We start from the raw sequence: 21,952 nt of genomic DNA on the forward strand, positions 1-21,952 counted from the left end.
AAAACCTCAACTCCATTGGACCCTCAAACTGTCTGCTAAAGCAGCTAGCTCCACCACCTCTCCCCCTTTCATGCAAGCAATTGACAATATATAAAGTTACAATACCAACTTTGATGAGGCAGTATGCTTTTGTTTTTTTGCATTTCCTAAAGAATGAACATTTTGGAGTTACAGGAGGTTAACAAACATCATTATTATTGAGTCAATATCTGAAATATTGGTCAATATCGGAGGGGGAAAAAGTCAATAAAAGGTGAAAACTATCAGAATTATTTTGATAACTGTCAATCGATTTAATGAAATATCGGCCGACGCTACCAATATTTTTGTGCATCACTAAGTCCTGTACAGACAGGCCAGCATCTAAATGAGTATGTGAAGCAAGCAAGTAGCAATGCAATGCTCAGGAGCACCCAGACAAATACACACAAATACACCCTCTGTCCAGAAATATGCAATACACTAAACACATGATTCAAAAGCACTTCAAATCAATTAATAAGTTACATTACCAAAAACATAAAGTCCATAAAGTCTATAAAGTAGCCTAAATACTACCACAGAATGTTTTCAGGCAACTGGCCTTCATAGGAGACACACTGAAATGGCATAACATGGAGAATTACTGTTATTTATACTTTATACATTCAACCAAAACAAATCACAGATGCGTTTCAGATGAGATTCTCAACCCATTGAAGGATGACACTATGGGCTTAAGATTGGACCAATGAAGCCATTTCACAACTACAGAGAAAATTGTGTCAATTAAAAATAAAGCATATTTTTCCCTGACTTTTTAAAAGCATTTTACTGCCATGTACTGTAAACTTTTCTAAAGCCAAGTTCAACTGGTAAACGGCCCGTTTTATTGATGGCTTCTGAATGGTCACAAGAGTTACATTTGTATCAAGCGCTCTTTCCTGTTACATTTGCTGCTTATTAATCTGACATATCTGCTTCATGAGCCGTGATAAATTGATCATGCATAATACATTGTCGTTTGACACTTTATAACAGACATCATTTGACTAACGAAACGTTCGCGTTTCATTGACTCTTGACTGACTCTGTAAGGTAATAGTTGTGCTAAATGAAAGCTAAAAATAAACTATTTTTTTTTCAACCAAGGTTCATGTTTTAGGTTATTAGAGAGGGCAAGTTGCTAAATATGTTTTTTTTTACTGACTTTATTTACTATGGTCCTACTAGACCCCAGGAAATTACATCTGGACACAAAAGATCACGGGATCTATTGAATGTGAAGAGGGAGGTACTAGGGGGCTGCCATAGGCTCAATCGTCAGTTTATCACATTCAATAACAATCCTGTGATCATTTGTGGACTTTTTTTAAATTTGAATAAATATTTGAAGTATTTCAGAAAGGTTGGACAGTTTCTTTGTAATGCTGTGCAATGCCTCCTATTGATGTACAATGTGTTAAGTTGCCAAATGTTTTTACAAGTCACTCTTTTGATGTAGTTTTTCTGACATGGATTAAACATAACCCAGCACAGATTTTAAAAGAAAGTAGCAATATCAACATCTCAAAAAATCTTTCCTTGATACACGAGTCAAATACATACTTTTCATTGCAATTTGATTGTAGTGAACACTTAGGCCTGCGCAGAACACAGTATGCCTTTTAGAACCACATCCAAGCACAATGGCATGGAGGACAGAGCGGAGCATAAGTTAACAAGTAAATCAGACAGAATTTTATTTCATATAAATGAGCTGGTGTAATGATGTACAAAAATGGTACAAAATCAAAGAATACATTACACAAACACACTGGACAGACTAAAGCAATATTACATTGGGTAAAAGTCATCGAGATGAGAAGAAAGCAAGAAACAAATGGTAGGAATAGTGGGGGTTGCAAAGAAAAGGGGAGAGACAGAGTATATAGATGTATAAAGATCTAAACACATTTACAGTATATATTTATTATTTAGGGAATTGGTTCTCAAGGTGGGGTCGGGGGACCGCCAAGAGGTCCTTGGAGGGGTTCCAGGGGGTCAAAAATTGTTAACATGGCTATTTAAAAATAGCAGCTTCACGGTGCTGTGCTGCAAGCTTGTACATCTGGTAATTTTGAACATTTTTAGAAAAATTGTAAGTATGTTGAAAAACTTGAAATGATTTAACACAAATCTTCTCTGCTGGGGGTCCTTGGCACGGAAAAGGTTCGAGAACGACAAATTTAGGAAGCCGGAGGTGTTGCGGTTGCAACTTTGCTGTAGTTTCCGTAGCGTCCAAAAGTGTCTTTACCCACCACAGTGAAACACACCTTGTATTCAGGTCTATACTTGTTGACCAACACACACATGGGCAGCTCTCTGGCTTTCACCTCGCCCAGGGATTTCCATTCCTTGAAGACGCCGCTACCCTTCGCATCCTCTACCGTCATGTAGACACTGCAGAGGGGAGAGGGGAGAGAGAAGAAATAGTTAAGATAGAAGTGGACAAGGGAGGTAAAGATGGAGATGGGGGAAAGAAACGTAGGAAGGTAGAGAATTAAGGCCAATACGTGTGCCTTCCGATGTAAAAAGATTCGGACAGGCTTTCCAAACTAGTTTGGGCAGGACATCTGGGATGCACAAGTTCTGAGAAGAATTTCTGTGAATTTCCCATGCTACTCAAAACATGGTTAGAATCTTCTCACCATCTCCAGGTGAATGGAGATGGTTGTTGAAAGCCTGTGCTGGTTCCATCTGGTGGCCATGAGAGGAAGCAGCAACCTCCCTGTGCCCACTACACAATATACATCATTGACTGGAAAGATTTGGCACCCTGCCTGTAGTAATTGGCGTCATTCAAACCCCCGATAGGGTTCCGTAAAGACCCACCCCCACCTGCCTCTTTGCTCCGTGGTTACCAGACAGTCCAGACTGTCCCCCGAGGTGGAAAGTCTGGTGACACAGTCAATGACGCGAGCTTACTACGAGTCCGTGGTGGGAAATATTGCTCTGTGTTGGCTCTTAATTCAAGATTAATTAACTAAACCTAACCTTAAATCAATAACAAACACTAATCCTACCAAACATGAAGAATTATTGTTACATTATGATGCCCTGCCCTGACCAAAAGACGTTTACAAAAAGCAAGCTCCCATACTCTACTTTGTAACATTATCATCATTATGTAACATTATCACTACTGAGGCAGAGAAATATCTACAACTCGGGGTGTTCCAAACTTTTAGAGTCCCAGAGTTTTGACACGGCAGCAGCCCCCTGGACAGCGTGTGCAGTGCACACAGTACAGACAGGCAGGGGCGGATCTTTATATGCAACCCTATAAATGACGATTGTTCTCCTTTTTGAAGACCCATGCACTAGCTTTAAATAACTGAAGCTATTATTATCATACCAGACCTTGAAACAACAATAAGTTGACATTGAAATGGTCTGATCTTTTAAGTTGAACTTGAGTTGTAATCGGTTCATTATGTTTTATAAACTATAATTTATGTCCAAGTTAAAAAAAAATATATTTTTTTCCTCAATCAGAAGAGTTTCTCATTTTATATGGAAGTAGAGCACAGTAATTCGATGTCAATTCTGTATAGCATACCTAATACTTTGTCTCACTAAAAAAGGAAACAAAATGCCTATTTCTTAGTTCTAAGTTAGAACCTTGGTTTCACAGGTAGCCTTCAAAGAGATCCCTAAATAAAAGACAGGACAACTATTGTGTCTGTAAATGGTAGATGGTGCTTTTAAGCGCTTTTATCCAAGGCGCTTTACAATGATTGTACATTACATTCATACACCGATGACAGAGGGGGGGGGGGGTTGGGATCGTCCTAAGCGGCCACTCTACCTCCTGAGCCACTGCCACCCCTGTGTTGTCATACCTGTAGAGGTCCATTGGGGGAGCTGATGGGTCCTTCTCCATGTTCCAGAGCACAGAGAGGCCAGGGGGATGCTTGATTCTGGCCAGCTGTATGGTCGGCGCCTGGGGGATGTTGTAGGAGGCTGCCCCAATATCAAATTCCAATGGAAACGGTGTTGGGGGGAAAGGAGGGTAGTTGCAGTCATCCTGTGACAATAAGAGCACAAGCCCAGAATGGATGAGACACAGGGTCAGAAATATAAAATCAGAGATACAAGGCATCCGCTGCACTGATAATACAAAATGTGTTGTGGTTGTTGATGTTTTGTTTAGGGCTGTCAAAATAACTCAGTTAACCCATTTTGGGCAGGAACCCCTTTTGGAGTTAGCATTATGATATGCTTTAGCTATTGAAAAATAGCAGATCTACAACCTCATAGCACGCCACCGAGTGGCGCGCTACGAGCTTGTAGGTCTGCTATTTTTGAAAAAAAAAATAAAAAAATATATAGAATCTGATCTCAGGTCAAAATGGGTTAACAGAGTTAATTAAATTGTGAAATTAAAGCAGATTAAATTTTTTAACGCAATGAATCCATGCTTGGACGACCCGCCCCATACATCCCATCCACTATCTAGTCCTATCTGGATGAGGAAAAAACACAAGTTGGTTATTGCCATAAAAGGCTGCACAAATCACATCACGACAACGGGGTGACAGGCAGAGACACGTCCTGTCACACTTTTTTTGTTATATATAGAATGTAAACATACATGCATGCATACGCATGTTAAACGTATACTATATATCCGCCTTCTTTCCATAATACACAACAATATACAGAAAAGCATGGCATATTTTGGACATTCGAATGGTGATTAATTATGATTAATGAATTTTTAAGCTGTGATTAATCTGATTAATCGTTTGACAGTCCTAGTTTTGTTATCTCTGCCAGGCTAGGGCCAGAGTTATTGTGGTTGCTCCTGCCTGTGTGTTTTCCTTCTGTCCGTGGCTAATCACAGATCAGTGTCAACTTTCTTATGAGTATTAATTAGACCAGAGAACTAAATTACAGAATATTTAATATTTTCTCATGTGTTCCACGCAGTGCAACACACCTGCAACCTGTTTACATGTGTACCATACATAAAGGGAGAGACTGAGAGATACACAGAGAAACAGCATAGCTAAGACGCCGGCATGCAGATGCATGTACGCACACTCGACAGACTGAGATAGAGACGGAGAGACATGCAGTTTGGCGTTGCTGTGTCAGAAACGTGCATGCGTGCATGTGTTTATGCATGCGTGTGTGCGAATAGTACCATATGTGAGTCTGGGTCTTCGGAAACAGGATGTTGCTGCACTTGATTCCTGAGAGTTTTGCGTTCCTCGTCCTCAACCTTCATCTTCTCATGGGTTGGTGAATGTCCTGGAGACACTATTTCTTTCTTTATCCAATTCTGGATATAAGAACAAACGGAAGAATGGATGGAGGTAGGTGAAAATGGCAACTCCGTGACTCAAGGTTCATTTATGCTTTGGGTGTGTTGACTCTTGCGCCAACACTTTATATAGTTTTATAGTATTGCCCAAAATTAGGATTAATGTTAAAGGTAAAAAGACAGCGAGATTATATAAAAACCCTGGGAAACAAAACACGCTCTTTATAGGCTAGTTCTAGCCTATACAATAATTCAATAACATTGTTTACCCATTATTCAGGCTCAGGTTTACTTTGAGCCATCCCAGTGGTGTAAACGGCTGACTGAAGTTGACAATGGGTTGTCTATATACAAGCCGTTACTAGCCACTGTAACAAGCCAATTTCCCCTCGGGAATCAGTACAACTTTATTTTCCCATTTTGGACGATGTAGGGGCTAATGTACAAAACATTTCTATTTTCAAGTGTCACTTACAGGACTGGATCCTACTTTGCTCTGCAGAGATTGGGGAGTATGATAAAGGGGGGACTCTTTTGTAGGCGAGAGAGGCTCTTCCTTCACTTTACGTATGATGGTCTTCATGGCTTTGGAATACGGGAGGGAGGAAAACAAGAGTAGAGAATTATATGTAAATTATTCACAACAGTGATTGTAAGGGAGGCAATAGCTATAACTGGCCATAAGTGCAACATGCAATCAGTTGGCAGTGTACAAAGAACATGTACAAAGAAGACACCTTACCTTCAGCATCTACTTGCATTGCATGCACAGAGTTTTGTATGTTTACCTGGGGAGAGTAGCAAGAAACGTTCTGTCATTAATGGAGAGTTCTTCACAACTCTGGTGCTGTGATGCAATGTAATTACATTAGACCTGATGCACCAGGTCAATTCCTTTGTTTCAATCATCTATCCCATAGGCGGCAATTCCATGGCTGCTCATATGCGCCTACGGCCGTGACCAAATTTACTTTCACTTGATCGCAATCTCCACCCAACAGCAGTCTCGCATAAGTGGCGTGGCATGGCATGGTCCACACTGGTAATGTGATTGGAAATAGGTTATATGTGCACTACGCAATCAAGTCAAATCAACCGCTAAGGGCGATAGCACGGCAGGAATTCTAGTCTTGAGGAGTACTTCAAGATATTGTGCACTTTCTGAAAAACGACCAGGGAGCATTTCAGAACCATGTTGACTCCGACTCTGACCAAACTAGTACTCACTCAGTCAAAAAAAACTTCTACTCAGTCAAATCAACATGGTACAGTCACGGCAAAACAACAAATGATTCTCTCCCCACCAAACTTTCTCTCTTCTCCTCCTCCCACTCTCTTCACTTCCTCTCCTCTTGCTCCCCCTACTGTTCTCCCTAGAAACTGTTCAGTCTTACAATCACTCCCCCTCCCATCAAGAAATGTCCACATTTCACAGTGACTATAACAGCAAAATTACAACCAAACACATTAACCTTAGCACCTACAGGTTAGCCTGTGCAAAACAAAATTGCAAAATAGAAAAAAAAGCCGCAGTAGCAAGAAAGCAGTAACTTTTTTTCCCGTCTTTTTTTGTTTTCGTATACCACCTAAAACGACTCAGTAACCCCTGCCTAAACTAGAGAGTACTACAGACACCCATCATGCATAGCGGGGTTGCATTTCCTTTTGTTTTATCATAGGTGTCTTTCACGCCTCTGAGTGTGACAAGTCTTTGTTTGATGATCTCTGACTGGAACCAAAAGGAAAACTAGCATAAACACAACAGTTTTTACAAAATCTCATTGCTTATACATCTTTCTTTGAGATTTACATTAGACAATTAAAAATCCGACCTTTTCTTCCCGATTCCGATCTTTTGAAAATCATGTGATCGGAGCCGATTTCCAATCTCCCGATCCGATCGGGACAACCCTAGTTTGCGTGGCCGTGCTGTAATATAGGTCTGGAACGTTGCCAAAACCTGCACCCGGCCAAACACTGCAGCTAGACGTTCCTTAATTCTCACATAATCATCGTTGATGTCAGTAGGGAGGCTCTGCCAATAGGCGAATGCAGGTCCACACAATTTAGCTGGTAATAGTTTTGCCTTATTTACCTGCGCTGAGGACACATTGACCGCCACCTCGAAGCGTGTAATCCAGTTGTTAAATGATTCCTCTCCTTCCCCCGTAAAAGCGGCAGGTAATTCCAGCCTAAACGGCAAATCTGCTCTTGCTTGAACAGCCTGGTTTCGGTCCGGGCTTGACATTGTAGCTTCTTGTCGCTTTCCTTCTTTCTTTCTTTTCTTTTTTTAGCCGGCAAACTTGCTGCGGAGTAGCCTACCTAGTGTTTCTAAACAACAGTAAGCACTCACAAGTCCTTTTCCTGACGACGTTGAAACAGAGTTCAAATATTCCTTTGGGCTGGTCCTTTAGCACCGCTGCCACCAGTATAACACTTGGGTGCTATCACAAGAACGAGACGTCAGTTTAGAACAAACTTTTACTCAGTCAAATCAACGTGGTACAGTCACGGCAAAAGAACAACAATGAATCTCTCCCCACCAAACGTTCTCTTTCTCTCTTCCCCTCCTCCCCCAACTGTTCTGTTCTCCTTAAGAACTGTTCAGTCTTACACTAGTCAAACTCATACTTACTGTCCCCATCACCACCTGCAGTAATTGCAGCATCTTAAAGCTTATCGGTGGTGCACATTGGTAAGACAGGACTATGTTGCTGTACCAGAAGGATTCAAAAAATGTGAGCTTGCATGTGATCACAGGTGAAAAGAATGCACTGTGCACAGACTCCAGGAAACCCCTTATTGGTATTGTAAATACGATAGGCTATACCCTACGAGTGTGCTGTGTGTATGGAACAAGCTTCTATAAAAATATACAATAAAATTGGCGCCTTATGATATAGCTAGTCACATTACATGATTATCTTATCAGAAACCGAAATAGCCTGGCAAAAAAGATAATAATTAAAATGTGAAATTAATTCTGTGGGACAATTTTCTGATTGAGTAATCAAAAGAGTGAATGTATGATTGATTGCGTTTACCATTTTCTTTAAGATAGCTCCTTTGTCATCTATGCTCTGTCCGTGTTTGTCTGAAAGAAATAAGATATACTGTTCACTGACAAGAAATGGGGTAAATCAGGAACATACTGTGTTCCTAACTTCCTAACAATGCGTGTTGTGTGTGTGACTGTGTGCACAAATAGAATACACATAAATAGGGCCCTTACCGATTAAATCCATGTTCATGGTTTGATCCTCCGAGTCTGGCCTGCTGATGAAAATATCACACTACATTAATTTGTTCCTTTGCACGCTGCCGCCACGTACAAGCTTCTGACAAAAGGTAAACAGTGTGTGCTTGTTCCAATGTGTAGCGAGAGTGTGTGTGTGTGTGTGTGTGTGTGTGTGTGTGTGTGTGGGGGGGGGGGGGGGGTAGAGATAGAGTTAAAAGAGCCTTTCAATCAGTTTAATTTCCAATAGATTTTCATATAAGGGGAAGCGAGTTTGAACCAGTACATTTTATGTTTATCTGGACCCAGAGAGTCATACTCCCCCCCTCGAACAGAGATAAACAAGCTCTTTCATAGAATAGGAGCTCAAGGTCTTTTCCTGGATATGGAGAGAAACTATGTGAAACGCATGCCTATTCACTCTCAACTTGTAAAAAAAAAAAGGCAGTCGGATATTGTAAATCTTTTACAACATAATTTACAGTGCCAGATATTATGTTTTAAGCATTATGTTATACTTTAGCTATTGAAGATCTGCTATTTTTGAAAAATCGTGAAAATGTGGTGCAAATCTTTGAATATATATTCTTTCAAAGCAAACGTTTTCATCTCAAATCTTTGCTTCTGGGGGGGTCCCTGGAACAACATATTTTCAGATGGAGGTCCGCAGCCAAATACAGATAATTCTGGGGGTCCTTGACATGAAAAAGGTTGAGCACCACTGACAGAAACATAGGTTTTTCCGAAAACTGTTAGGATTTAGAAGCCTTTTGTTACTTATTTTTAATCGGCCTCAGGTCTAAATGGATTAAATCCGAAATGTGGATGGCAGAAAATCCACCAAGGACAGCGATCCTGGAGTCCGATTTATAGAGGTTTGAAAATCCTCCTTTCAACTGGTTTGCACTGAGATTATATTTGCAATCCCATAGTTGGAACGGTGGGGCATTGCTATAGGAACCGGACCAATGTAGACCGTATGGGGTACGTATATTGGGGTACGTATATATATATATATACGGACCTGGTATATGACGCCACCTAGCGTCGCCGTCCGTATATATACAGACTTGGGAAAAAGACTTAATTATGCAAATCAGATGATCATCTGATCTGAACGCTTGTATGTTCCATACAAGCGTTCCATACCTCTGATCATCTGATTTGCATAATTAAAAGAGCCTTTCGATCAGTCTAATTTCCAATAGATTTTTGTATAAGGGGAACTGACTGAGTATTGTTTCATGAATGGATGACTAACCGAGCAAAAATGGGGAGAGAGAGAGATCAGGCAAAAGTGAGGGGGTGGAATCCTGTTTCTGTGCTTCAACATTGCATGTTGATGCATATATAGAGGGCTGTATTTCTGTAATTTGTACTCATAGACCCATGCCAGCAATAAACAAACTTGCTTGCACCAAATGATCAATTTTCTTATAATAAAAAAACATTTGATAATGAAAATAAATAAATACATAATAATAATCTCACAACAGTCATTTTCAGGAGTCATTAGTTGACCTTACATATACACACGGTCTCTCACAAAGAACTGAGAATAAACATACCTGCAGTTGCCCAATTTGGCTGCCACTGCAGGAGATGGCAACTCACTCTGTAAGACAGGAGACAAGTTGGGTTTTAAATTATATGACCTCTAGTTTGAGGGCAGTAAACATGTGTCCAGCTGGTGCTGAAGAACCAAAAAGGTGGGCCTAATGGCAACCCACAAATCCACCAATTAGTTTTATAGCATTTATTTTGCCGGGCACTAGCGCTGCCGCTGATGGGATATTATTTAGTTAGTGCCTGTGTGGAGCTTCAAAGTAACACTGCCATTTTAACACCCTCAAACTAAAGGCCGACATGTTTGACCTGAATCCATCTTGTTTCAATGAAATGTGTATGAAGTGAGTGTGCACAGGTGTCGGGTGTGTACAGCTTTTCCTTGATGAAACTTCATCTACAGATGTATGTAAGATGTAGCGATGTTAAGATGAGTCGTCTCGTTCTCCTGGCGATTCTAAATATATATATCTTTTTTTTTTTTTACACAAATTGTTTTCCAAAATAGCCAGTTCAAAATGTAAAAAATGATTTCCAAATGGGAGAGGAGCTGGGAGAGGAGCTGTGTGTGTGTCTGTGTCATAGAGTTAGGTCTTTGTGCTGCGTTAGTGCATGATGTCCGGTCTGGTTGTGTTGTGAGAACGCTGACTAGTTTTGTTAACGTCCTGCTTGTGCATGCTTGAAAGCCCGCTTGGAAATGGGAGCTTCACATAAGGGCGTGGTGTGTGGGGGAGATTGTCCAAAGTATGCGTATCAATCGTTGCCGCATCATTAACGTAAGTTCTCTCTCTCGTCATCATTTGGCGACAGGGCGAGGTGTATTCTGGAAATGCCATCAGCTCGCGGGTAACCGGAGCGATCGCCCCCAAAACAAAACTCACTCCCATTTTTAATTATATATTTTTTATCGCAAGATTTTTGCAACCCATTTTTTTCACCCAGTGCCTGACAGGGGGGAATTTCCCCAGCGCATGGAAGGAACACGTTATTCCGACCAGTAGTTTTAGAGATCAGGATTACTACATGTCTTCTGTGAGGCTACCTACCCTAGGGGACACGGGGAGAACATGCAAAGGCCCTTTCGCCAACCCTGCCTCGGGTATGGGTGATGACCCCACTGATGACGCGGAGGAGGGAACACGCCGCCAGCGCCCACAGCGTCCCGTGCGGGAATCGAACCCAGGACCTTCTAGCTGTGAGGCGACAGCTCTAACGACTGTGCCACCGTGCCCCCTAAACTCAATCCCATTTTTGGGATTGAGTTATGTTTAGGAGTACCTGGTGGCAACTGTTTCCAGGTCGCCAGATTTGAGGGTGACCTCGTTTTGGGGCGAGCATTCATGCGTTCCATACGCTGAGGTAACCGGAACGCTCCATAAGATGTTATAAAAGTTTATATCCAGCCCATACAGCTACATATTGTTGAACGTGCTGTGTCATTACAATTATTTGGCATCAGGAAGGAGAGCCGAGTCCGACATCATTCTTCCTAATTTGTCAAACGTAGGCCTCGTTTGTTATAGTCTTTAGTCTGTGTAGCATGTCTACGGATTAAACAAATGTTTGGTGATATTAAAACACATGTTTACTAAAAAAAAGTCTCATTTCCAGTATCATTAGGGCTTTGGTGCAAATTCTAAGCATGAAGGCTGCAGTTGTGGTGCTTCAACAAATAAATAAAGCGATCGACACAATGATAAATGCCCTTTCTCCATTTGGATGATACAAATACACTGTTAGGGGTTCGTTGAATAACTTCTACAGAACCTGGGACCCATTCCTCACATACATTAATTCCTTAACCACAATTTAAGTAGGAACTAATTCCAATATTCCCCCTCTACTGTGAGTATACTGTGATCATGCGTATATGTGTACGTGCATGTATGTACATATGTGCACGGGTATGCGTATGTGTGCGCATATGTATGAATGTGTATGTATGTGCATGTATGTATGTATATGTGTGTATGGATACATGTAGGCTATGTGTGTGTGTGTATATATATATATATATATATATATATATTTAAAAATGAAATAGTTCAATTTGTTTTCTTTACATTGCTTCCATTATTGCTAGCATTTAATCTTAATTACTTTAATGCATGAATCTCAAACTTAGTAACTTATTCTGTTTCCCCCGGGGCATGGGAGGGTGAGGGCGGGTGGATACTTGTGAGGGTCTGTTTTGTTTTTGTTGTTGTCTGTTGTCTTGTTTTATTTCCTATGTTTTGTTTGGTCATGTATGTCTGTCTGTCTTGTATTTTAAAATGGAAAAAACCTAATAAAAATAAAGATAAATGCCCGCGACACGTCAACGCAAAATACGGAGTTGTTCACATCCCTACTGAGTTGTTCATATCACACAGATCCATGGTTATTGCCAACATATGATATGATGTGCACGTGACCTACCTTGTCCTGTTTGTTGACTTGAGCGCTGCTGATTCCCAGCTTCCTAATATATGCAAAAGCTGCTTCCCCCCTCCTCTTCACCTTCTTAATGTGGTCCTAACAAAGGGAAGGGTATAGGGGGAGAGAAGGGGAGAGAGAAGAACGCAAAGTAAGGTTAGAAAAAAATGTCATAGAATCAGTTTTCTTCACAGAATTTACTTTAATGATTCAAAACTGTGGTCCCCAACCTTTTCCAAAATCTTGGTTCACGGCCCTCCTATCTCACCACTTCAGTAGCTAATCATTGCGTACTCTGGATTTTGATAAACAATGGCATTCCTGCCGGGTTGGATGAATTGAACCAACATTATAATATACTTAAAACGTTCCCATCCACTCCCATGTTTTCACATGCGTTATGCTGCTCTCCTTGGGAGCTCCTCTTCCAGGTCCGCCATTAATGTTTATTGTCCCGAAGGATATTCAATATCACAGGTCTGTTCAAACACGCACAACAAAAACAACACATAGCACAGAAAAACATAACACCAAGACAATACAAAAACATGAGGTCCACACTGTATACATAACCATACTCACTCTGCTTAGGTAGCCAACTCTGTAACGTAGTTAGTTACCCAACCACACAAAGGTACAAATACACAATCACACACCTCTAGTTTGTACAGGGCAACTTCATAGCGTTCTTCACGATCAATCCCTGTACTGATGACTGCCTCATCGATCATCTTCTCCACCTGGTGAGTGGTGACACATACACATGCATAAATGCACAGCACACGCACAGTCCAATTCAATCACAAATGTAATTTCATATACAATTAACATGCACATGTCCTATGCGTCCTATATGACAGAGTGGGCTGGCCTTCCTTGGCCGACAGGCGAAATAAACATTGGTATCCATTTATTTTTAAAGCAATTGATGGGACTTTACCGTTGTATATTAAAGCTCTGCTGGATTGGAATCCTGTAACATATAGGACACGCTCCAGTCACTGGCTCACACTAAAGGTCCCAAATGTAAACACAGAACTGGGGAAAACAGCCTTTTGTTTTAGTGCCCCAACCACGTGGAATGACTTACAGCTTAAATTAAAGATCTGCTCTCCCATTACATACGGTCAATTTAAGATTTAAATTTTAAATCTTTACCCCAAGTGTCTGCAACTGTTTTTAAACATGCATTAGATCAAAATGAGGAAATGCTTGTTGCTGTTCAGTCTTTTCAAAACAACAACAAAACACTGTTTTGTTGTTTTTGTTTATTGCTTTGAAAATGTTGTACTGTATCTCGGGGCCTCTACTGTTCCTAATATATGTTAACGACATGACTTCAGCTTGTGACTGCAACTTGTTCCTGTTCGCAGATGACTCGGCACTGCTGGTCTCGGACAGGGACAAACTGCAGGTTGAAAATGCCCTCAGCTCTGAACTCGGTAGAATCTGCACCTGGCTCGCTGATAAGAAACTATCTTTACACCTGGGAAAAACTGAATCCATTCTCTTTGGATCCAATAGTAATCTCAGCAAGGCAAATGGCTTCTTGGTTAGAGTGGGTGACAATGTTATCACACGTAAAGATGAAATTACCTACCTAGGTTCCATCCTGGAGGCTAATCTTTCCGGTGATAAAATGGCCACCAACGTAATCAAAAAAGTCAACCAAAGAACAAGATTCCTTTACAGGATCTCCTCACTGGTCAACAAAAACACCTTGAAGACCTTAACAGGAGCCCTCGTACAAGGGTTCTTTGACTATGCATGCACCTCCTGGTACCACAGCACCTCAAAGGCCCTTAAAACTAGGCTCCAGACTTCCCAAAACAAACTGGTCAGGCTCCTACTTGGCCTCACCCCCCGAACCCACCTCACCCCTGCCCACTTTGACAGACTGGAATGGCTTAGGGTCGACGACAGAGTACAGCATCTTGCAATGGGTCTGGTCCACAAGATTCGATACTCCACCAAGATACCCATGTACCTGTCTAGATACTTCCTTAATGTTAACAAAGTCCACACCCACAACACCAGAGGGAGTGCAACGAACCATGTACAACCCAGATTCGGCACAAACAAGGGACTAAATACTTTTCGCTCCTATGCCACCAAAATGTGGAACGCCCTACCAACAGTCATTAAGACATGCAAATCCCTTGACTCCTTCAAAACCGCTCTCAAAGGGCACCTACGGATGGCTGCAATTCGAAACTGGCCCCCGTAAAATCTGAATCCCCCCCCCACCGCCCCCCTCCCCTTTTTCCCTCACTGTATATGTTTCTTTTCCCTTTTTACCTCCATTATGATGAATTCCTGTTCTGTTCTTTGTCTATATAGAAGTGTCTATTTGTACGTCTCTAAATGTTTTGATGAATTGAACATGGTGGACCCTATTGTAAACAAGTGTAATGCTTAATTGGGTCGTCCACTCACAGTTAACAGCCTTTGTATTGAGTTTGTGCTTGAAATGTACTGTAATTCTGCAAACTGTTAATAAATATTTCAATCAATCAATCAACACTGCAAATGTGGGAAACCTCAATGTCTCGAGAATAAATAAAGGTTTGAATGAACATGCACATGTAAAACCAGACATGTACAGTACTACATACAGAATGGGCATATGTGGCTAATAATACTTTTTTGCTCTCTCTCACACACACACACACACTACTACCTCTGATCTGGAAAAGCTCATCATCTCATTCTCTGTACCACTGTCTCCATGAGGAGATGGACCTGGGGACCTCCTTCTCTTCTTCATTCTGCACACACACACACACACACACACACACACACACACACACACACACACACACACACACACACACACACACACACACACACACACACACACACACACACACACACACACACACACACACACACACACACACACACACACACACACACACACACACACACACACACACACACACACACACACACACAATAAAACATTTTAAACATAGTCAATGTCCCTAGTTAATTTTACAATTACTCTATGGTCAAATAATGGAGATATAATGTAATAAACGAACAATTTTAATGTTCGTTTTATAAATAAACAAATAAATAGCCGTAACAACAAAAGTTGCAACTTGTTTTGCTTTTTCTCATGGTTAACGTTATCGTCGTGATCCAGCTTACGGCAGACAATAGTTATTAAAACGCACCAACTCCAAGAGGTCCCGTTATAATGATAAATATAACGTCATTGTTGTAATGTTTTAATTTACGGTAAACTCGTTTTAGTTTCTAAATTCGAATGCGAATCAACCAGTGTGATCCGGTCTAGAGCCCGCCTTCTGTATCCGGTCCCTTAGCACGCACACATACACGTGCAAGAAACGTTTCCGTGTCCGGTAAAGACCCAGACCGGATCGATTCCAGTCTATAAAATGTTTGTTTAGATCAGGACGAACGTGAAGCTAACGTTAGCCACAGTAGCTAACTACAAAGTTGCAGTGGGTTGTTGGGGAAAATACAAACACATTTTTTTCATTCTACCTCGCTCGATTCGATTGACAGACAACATGCGAATCCAATTTGATGATATACTGACCTGGTCGCAGGTAGATTTGTACGACTGTGTTGTGCCAAAGCAAGATAGCGATCTCAATATGACCGCGCGTTGTTATAGGAAGAGAGGAGGGACAAATATAAGTTATAACACGTCATGTGATTCCAGTGAACATCCACTTGGCGTACTACTGCAGCCATAAAATATAAGATTTACATTTTCATTGTACTATTTTGTTGATGTTGCTCTGTTAAATACACTGACAGTTTGAGTGTCTATAATTGTTCTGTCTTTAGTAGGCTTTAGTAGTACGCTCTTACATTTCAATTGTTTATTTTTTTTGTCACTGTCATTAAAAACAAAAGTAGCCTACTGTACAGTTCTTCTTGCTCTTGGCATATTAGCTGCAGCTGTGTTTAGAATATGATGGGGTGCCAACTTCAAAAGTGTGACAATATTGAAACTGATTGTCTCTCAAAATTTACTTCTGAATTAATTGCTGTTTGTTTGTCAATGAAGTTCGATTTTAAAACGTGCATTTTATGTACACTTTAGAGTGGCAGGGCCACATAACTGTAACGTAATGTTAGATTAGATTAGAAATTAAATTAGGTTCGTTGGGGAGCGCGTCGCGTCTAGTCTACTCCAACTGTGGACCAGGTGGGGCGGCGTTACAAATGAAGCACTATCCAATGAAAATCACCTGAGAGGTGTCGGGGGCGTGGTCATGCTCTTGGAAAACATAACTGCAGTCTTGCAGAATGCAGAACATTGCATCCGGTCTAGAGCGGACATGTAAACGTCCGTTTGGAAGCGTGTCCACATGACAGGATACAGTAGGCGGGGCTCTACACCGGATCCGTAAAGAGAAATCAGTTTCCACCTTAGAGTATATTATGAAGGTTTCCACCTGCTGTGAAAAAAGATACCTGTTGACGCCGGTTGTGGTCACATCAGAGAGAGGAAATCAGCTGTTGACTCGAGTACTACGCGCAGCAACAACAACATCATGGCGCCCCGTTCGAATTCTAAGAGGCAGAAAAGCCAAAGAAAGTATAAAGAGGACATCAATGTCGTCAAGCTTGTCACACGTGGGAAGGTTTCAGGCCAGTTTTGGCAACGCAGTTTCGGGAAAATCAGACTCTCGCCCGTTGTGCGCATCCCTTTGAAATGCATCGGCGAAGGGCTTCTGGAAGAGGGACACGTTTTTCTCGGATTCATCAAAAGCGGCCGCTACATTCTGTCGTACACCAAAGAATCGGACGCGGGAGACTCGGTATCAGAATCGAATTCATTAGAGCCATTGGTGGGCTACACTCTGTATTGGTGGGAGTTTAACCTGCACAGAAAACTCAAGCTGGCACAACAGGTGAAACTCTTTGCAGGGGAGACTGATGACCACCTGAATCTGCATGTGTGTGAGTGGCCCAACGACGACTCCAGCATTGCCATCTTTGGCTTCGATGCACCCATCACCAGCGCAGATCAGCATCAGCTTATGATGAGCATGCAGAATAACAATCATGCCTGGGACTGGTTCAACTGTTACGTCGTCACCATTGCCCCCAACCCTCCATCCAAACCCTGTTCTCACTGCTCAGCCACGACCACACGCACAGGTAGTGGTGGCACTAAGTGCCTGGAACACAGCTACGCGTTCCACGGCGAGTCTGATGCGGGCAGTGCCTTTCCCTTCCAGCCGGCCTTACAGCTGAAAAAGGACAAGGTCATCTTGTTGAAAGAGAACCTAACGTTGGTGGCCTGTGCCATCTACCTGTGTCCAGCAGGTGAGCAGAGCCAGTCGTGTCAGTTGCTTTACACCAAGAGAGCAGGTCAACCCTCTTCTTCTCCTTCCACGCTACCTCAGCACTGTCAGCAGGGAACCCCATACTCCTCATCTTCACCAACCCTGCCCACGTCCTCATCTCAAGATGCAAATCGCTACGTTGACTATAGACGCCTCCACTACCACCCACAGCCAGGGACAGCGGGAGGCGGAGGCTGCGTTGAACATGGTTTTTTACCTTTCTTATCTGCTACAGATCTGAAGGGAAGGGACCAGAAGTTGTTCCCCGGTGGTCCACGTGACGGACAGAGCTTGTGCGTGGAGGAGATGTATCTACACGTCGGTCGGCTTCTCCTGGTGTTGCTCCACGCCGATGCCGTCTGGGAAGCTCGGGATGACGCCACATTTGACTTTGTCATGCTGGACGTGTCTCCACAGACCGACAACGTTTTGATCGGCATCTGTCTGTTCTGGAAATGTGAGGAGCGCGACATGACTGTCAGTTGGGACCTCGGCACCGGGTTGTGCAACGTCCTTGGGGTCAGTGACCTCACAAACGACGCCCCTTTTGAGGGTCGACTCTCGGGGAATTATGACGCCACAAAGTCTTACAAGAAGTCCCTTATGGACACAGTGATGGAGCACTCTGTTCCAGAGAGCAGCTCCCACTGCGTCAACGTCATAGATGATCTGCCACCCAAAAGTGTGTTGGCAGACCCTGAGCGATGCACCTGGGTTACAGAAGCACTGTATTGGGCATAAATCGAAGAGATATTTCAGTTGTTAAAGATATTTCTGTTTTGAGGCTTTTTGTTTAGTTTTGTAGCCTACTGCATTACATTACTGCAGATGTCATGTCAACCAAGAGTTGGACCATTGTTTATACATAAAGCTGTGCAGAGTTATTAATGTGAGTGTCTTACTGTCTTCTTTGCAATATCTGCAACTAATCATTGAAGAGATCATTTCGTCAACAGAGCGATGGTCTGTCAGGTTGTGCGTACATGCATGTTTATCTGGCATCCCAATTTGGGGCATGTCATAACAGAACAGAATATATAAATAATCTCTCATCCAGTCTCAACGGTTCAGGGTTTTGAGCTTGACCTTTGGCTATTGTATAAATTATTTTGCGGTTTCGTTTTTGCTATGAAAGAAAATAAAAACTTAAAGTATATTCTACTACTAGGGGGAGGAAGAATAACAAGAGAAACTCAATGCTCATTTTACTGATTGTGGCTTTTAGGGATGTTAATTGCTGTTAAGAAGCCCCCCCCACCCCCTCCACCTTGGTAACCACAGAAACGTTTCTGATGCACACTGCATGAGAAAGGACAACTCTAACACTATTTATTTAAAGAGTTGTTAGTTGTTTTTTCTGTATTATAATTTGCTGGCATGTTGTTGATTCTGTCTTTTGTTTTGTTTTTGTTTTTTTGTTTTGTTTTGTTCTATGTCTTTGTAATGTAATGTATGTCAATAATTGAGAAAATCAAATAAAGATTATGAGACGGACAAAGTGTTTATTTCCATCTATTGTTATGTATAATAATTACAATTCTGGCTCAGGTGGATCTTGTCTTGTATTGTCTGTTTAAACAGAAATATGCCTTAAATGTGCACAAAATGGTGCACTGTGCATTATAATAAACAATATAATATAGGCTCCAAGCAAACAAAGCCTACATTTTAATCTAATAACCTCACTGACTGACATACACATCGGTCCTCCTCTGTAAAGTTTCCCACCTTAATGAAGTAAAACGTGATAATGGACTGTTCTCCCGACTCAGCATCTTCATCTAGGGCTTTATTGTTTGAATGACTGACATATTTATTGTCAAAGTATATTCATGAACATACTGTATTTGTACATAAAGTATCTGTCATCAAAAGGATAAAACAGTCCTTGCAATACTCTTTTTCTGTTGTGGTTCTAGTGTAAGTGTGAATACTGTATGCTAAGAATTACATTTGTTGAACTAACTTGCAGTGCAGCTGAATTTATTTAAATGTATATTGTAATTCATTTTCGGTGTGTCATAAACAGGTGATCCTCCCCAGCTTTGGCAAGCTGGTAAAAAACTCAGGATAAGGTGTAGTTTTGTATGTGTCCACAAGGTGTAGATAGCTGACCATTACTTTACTTGCTGTTTAATACAGCAACTTAAATAGCATCTTATAGAAAGTACATATCTATCTATCTAGACTAAGTATTTATGAAATATAGTATATCATATAATTAAATATAAAAGTGATTGTCTTCACAATCAAATGTGTTATGGTCATTCACCGGGAGTCTGGATGGCTTGATTCTAGGCTTAAAATAATTGATTGGCCACCACTGCCATTCCCTATTCCTATTGGACTATGATAAGTTCACATTAATGGTGACTTCACTTCACAGGTTCAAATCGGACCAGAGATGCCTCCTTTCCTTGCCATGTCTCCATTATTATAGTCCAATGGTAAATGGTGGATTTATCCAAAGCGCCTTGAATTACGTTACACACTTAGATTCACACATTTTCACACACGACGGCTAGCTGCCTCAGGAAACCAAGGCACAAATCTACTCACCGGTCCCGGAGCAGTTGGGGGTTCATGCAGTGGCTTAAGGACAGCCAGGATGAGCTGGAGATTGAACCAGGAACCTCTGATTCCAAGACAGCACAGGAGGAGACACACATGTATTTGTTTTCTGCTGACCTCATCCCATTTGGGCAAGCTAGTGGCTATGGTCGTTTTTAGCCCAAGGAGTGTTTTCCGTGCAAAACCAATGCTTGGAATGGATTCATGGATCATGAAAACCCCCTAGTTTGACACATTACATGCTTAAAGCATAATTAAAATTATATTTATTTTTTGCCTTATAGGTTTTTAATGGTACTCCAACTTTCAACCCCTGAATTTACCATGATCCACAATTTATATAATACTCTATTTTTAATATGTTATTTGGATGAACCTAAGGATCATAAAAAACCTTGAACGATTACTTTTGCAATTTCTAAATCTTAGATTGACTGCATGGCCTATGTGCCTGCTCTGAGTGATGTTTGTATTACCTTTTGAATTGCCAAATCAAATGTGCTTCAGGCTTAATGGCAAATTTATACAAGGTTTAGTGTATGTCGTGTACAGTGGGTATAGGAATTCAGGCAGTATAGCATTACATTTTTGAGTGGTGAAACCACTCCTATAGACAGCTATGTGTGTCCCTGGGTCCCTGGCTGGGTCTGTCTGCCTGTCCGAGCACGAAATAGCGTTTTGTTGCTTTTCACAACCAAGTGTCACTGTTGTGCAGCCTAACACACACACACACACACACACACACACACACACACACACACACACACACACACACACACACAAATCAAATCAAATCACCTTTATTTATAAAGCACATTTAAAAACAATTTCCATTGTACCAAAGTGCTGTACAGACATTTCATTAACACCACAGATATAGAGAACATAGCAAAAGAAAAACACAGTTAATAAAAGCACAATTATAAGCAAACTATAAAAAATCAAACAATGTACTGTTTAAAGAAAACACAAACAAGGTCACGGGCAATCAAATGCTTGGGAGTAAAACAGGGTTTTAAGTCTGGATTTAAAAACATCAATGGAGGGGGAGGTTCTGGGATGGTGTTCCACAGCCTAGGGGCTGCAACTGAGAAGGCACGGTCACCTCTGAGCCTCAACTTGGTTGTCGGGACATCTAGAAGCTCAAGGTCTGTGGATCTGAGGTGCCTAGCCAACCCCGCCTCGGATATGGGCACTGATGACACGGAGGAGGGAATACGCCCACAGCGTCCCCAGCGGGAATCGAACCCAGGACCTTCTAGCTGTGAGGCGACAGCACTACTGACTGTGCCGGGGCAGATTCTTGAGCAAGGCATCCAGATCTTCGATGGGTCTCTCGGTCGTGCGCCACAGGAGGGTCACACCACACAGGTCGATCAGCGTGCCGTCCACCAGTTCCTGCTTGCTGCCCACCTGGATGGAAAGATATATGATTTGATTGTTGACAAGAATGCACAAAATGCATGAGTTTAAATTGAGTGCCATGTGTTTGGGGGAGGAGGGTACGAGAGATATATACATCTATCTATAAATGCACCAAGT

The 21,952-nt window shown here is 41.7% G+C and overlaps 3 protein-coding genes across 6 annotated transcripts in view; 1 reads left to right on the top strand and 2 right to left on the bottom strand.

Moving 5' to 3' along the window:
* Window positions 1–1,704: 1,704 nt before the first annotated feature.
* Window positions 1,705–16,686, bottom strand: LOC306937012 (uncharacterized protein). 4 transcript variants are annotated; one of them, XM_079520688.1, is made up of 13 exons: window positions 16,406–16,686; window positions 16,075–16,098; window positions 15,187–15,274; window positions 13,163–13,246; window positions 12,510–12,605; window positions 10,094–10,140; window positions 8,523–8,563; window positions 8,335–8,384; window positions 6,033–6,078; window positions 5,766–5,875; window positions 5,171–5,308; window positions 3,864–4,048; window positions 1,705–2,421 (listed from the first exon to the last, which is right to left on the bottom strand). In XM_079520688.1, exons 1-13 carry the CDS (start codon window positions 16,429–16,431, stop codon window positions 2,208–2,210), a joined length of 1,149 nt encoding a protein of 382 aa, XP_079376814.1. In that variant the 5' UTR covers window positions 16,432–16,686; the 3' UTR covers window positions 1,705–2,207. The 4 variants fall into 4 exon arrangements, with proteins under 4 accessions (XP_079376814.1, XP_079376813.1, XP_079376815.1 ...); XM_079520687.1 differs by having other exon boundaries at window positions 8,523–8,566; window positions 16,406–16,685; XM_079520689.1 differs by lacking the exon at window positions 16,075–16,098 and having other exon boundaries at window positions 8,523–8,566; window positions 16,406–16,685.
* A 355-nt stretch (window positions 16,687–17,041) lies between these two features.
* On the top strand, window positions 17,042–18,580 carry LOC306936311 (DDB1- and CUL4-associated factor 15-like; the record flags this gene model as incomplete). The annotated part of the gene is made up of 1 exon (XM_079519800.1): window positions 17,042–18,580. One exon carries the CDS (start codon window positions 17,042–17,044, stop codon window positions 18,578–18,580), a length of 1,539 nt encoding a protein of 512 aa, XP_079375926.1.
* Window positions 18,581–21,688: 3,108 nt separating this feature from the next.
* LOC306936312 (receptor-interacting serine/threonine-protein kinase 3-like) overlaps window positions 21,689–21,952 on the bottom strand; it is a gene marked incomplete at its 3' end in the record, with an annotated part of 35,380 nt that continues 35,116 nt past the window's right edge. The window contains exon 15 of the mRNA XM_079519801.1: window positions 21,689–21,823. Within this exon, the coding sequence (XP_079375927.1) occupies window positions 21,689–21,823 (135 nt within the window). The remainder of the gene's footprint in view (window positions 21,824–21,952) is intronic.

Source organism: Electrona antarctica (assembly GCF_951216825.1).
Source record: "Electrona antarctica genome assembly, chromosome: 14".
NCBI lineage: Eukaryota > Metazoa > Chordata > Actinopteri > Myctophiformes > Myctophidae > Electrona > Electrona antarctica.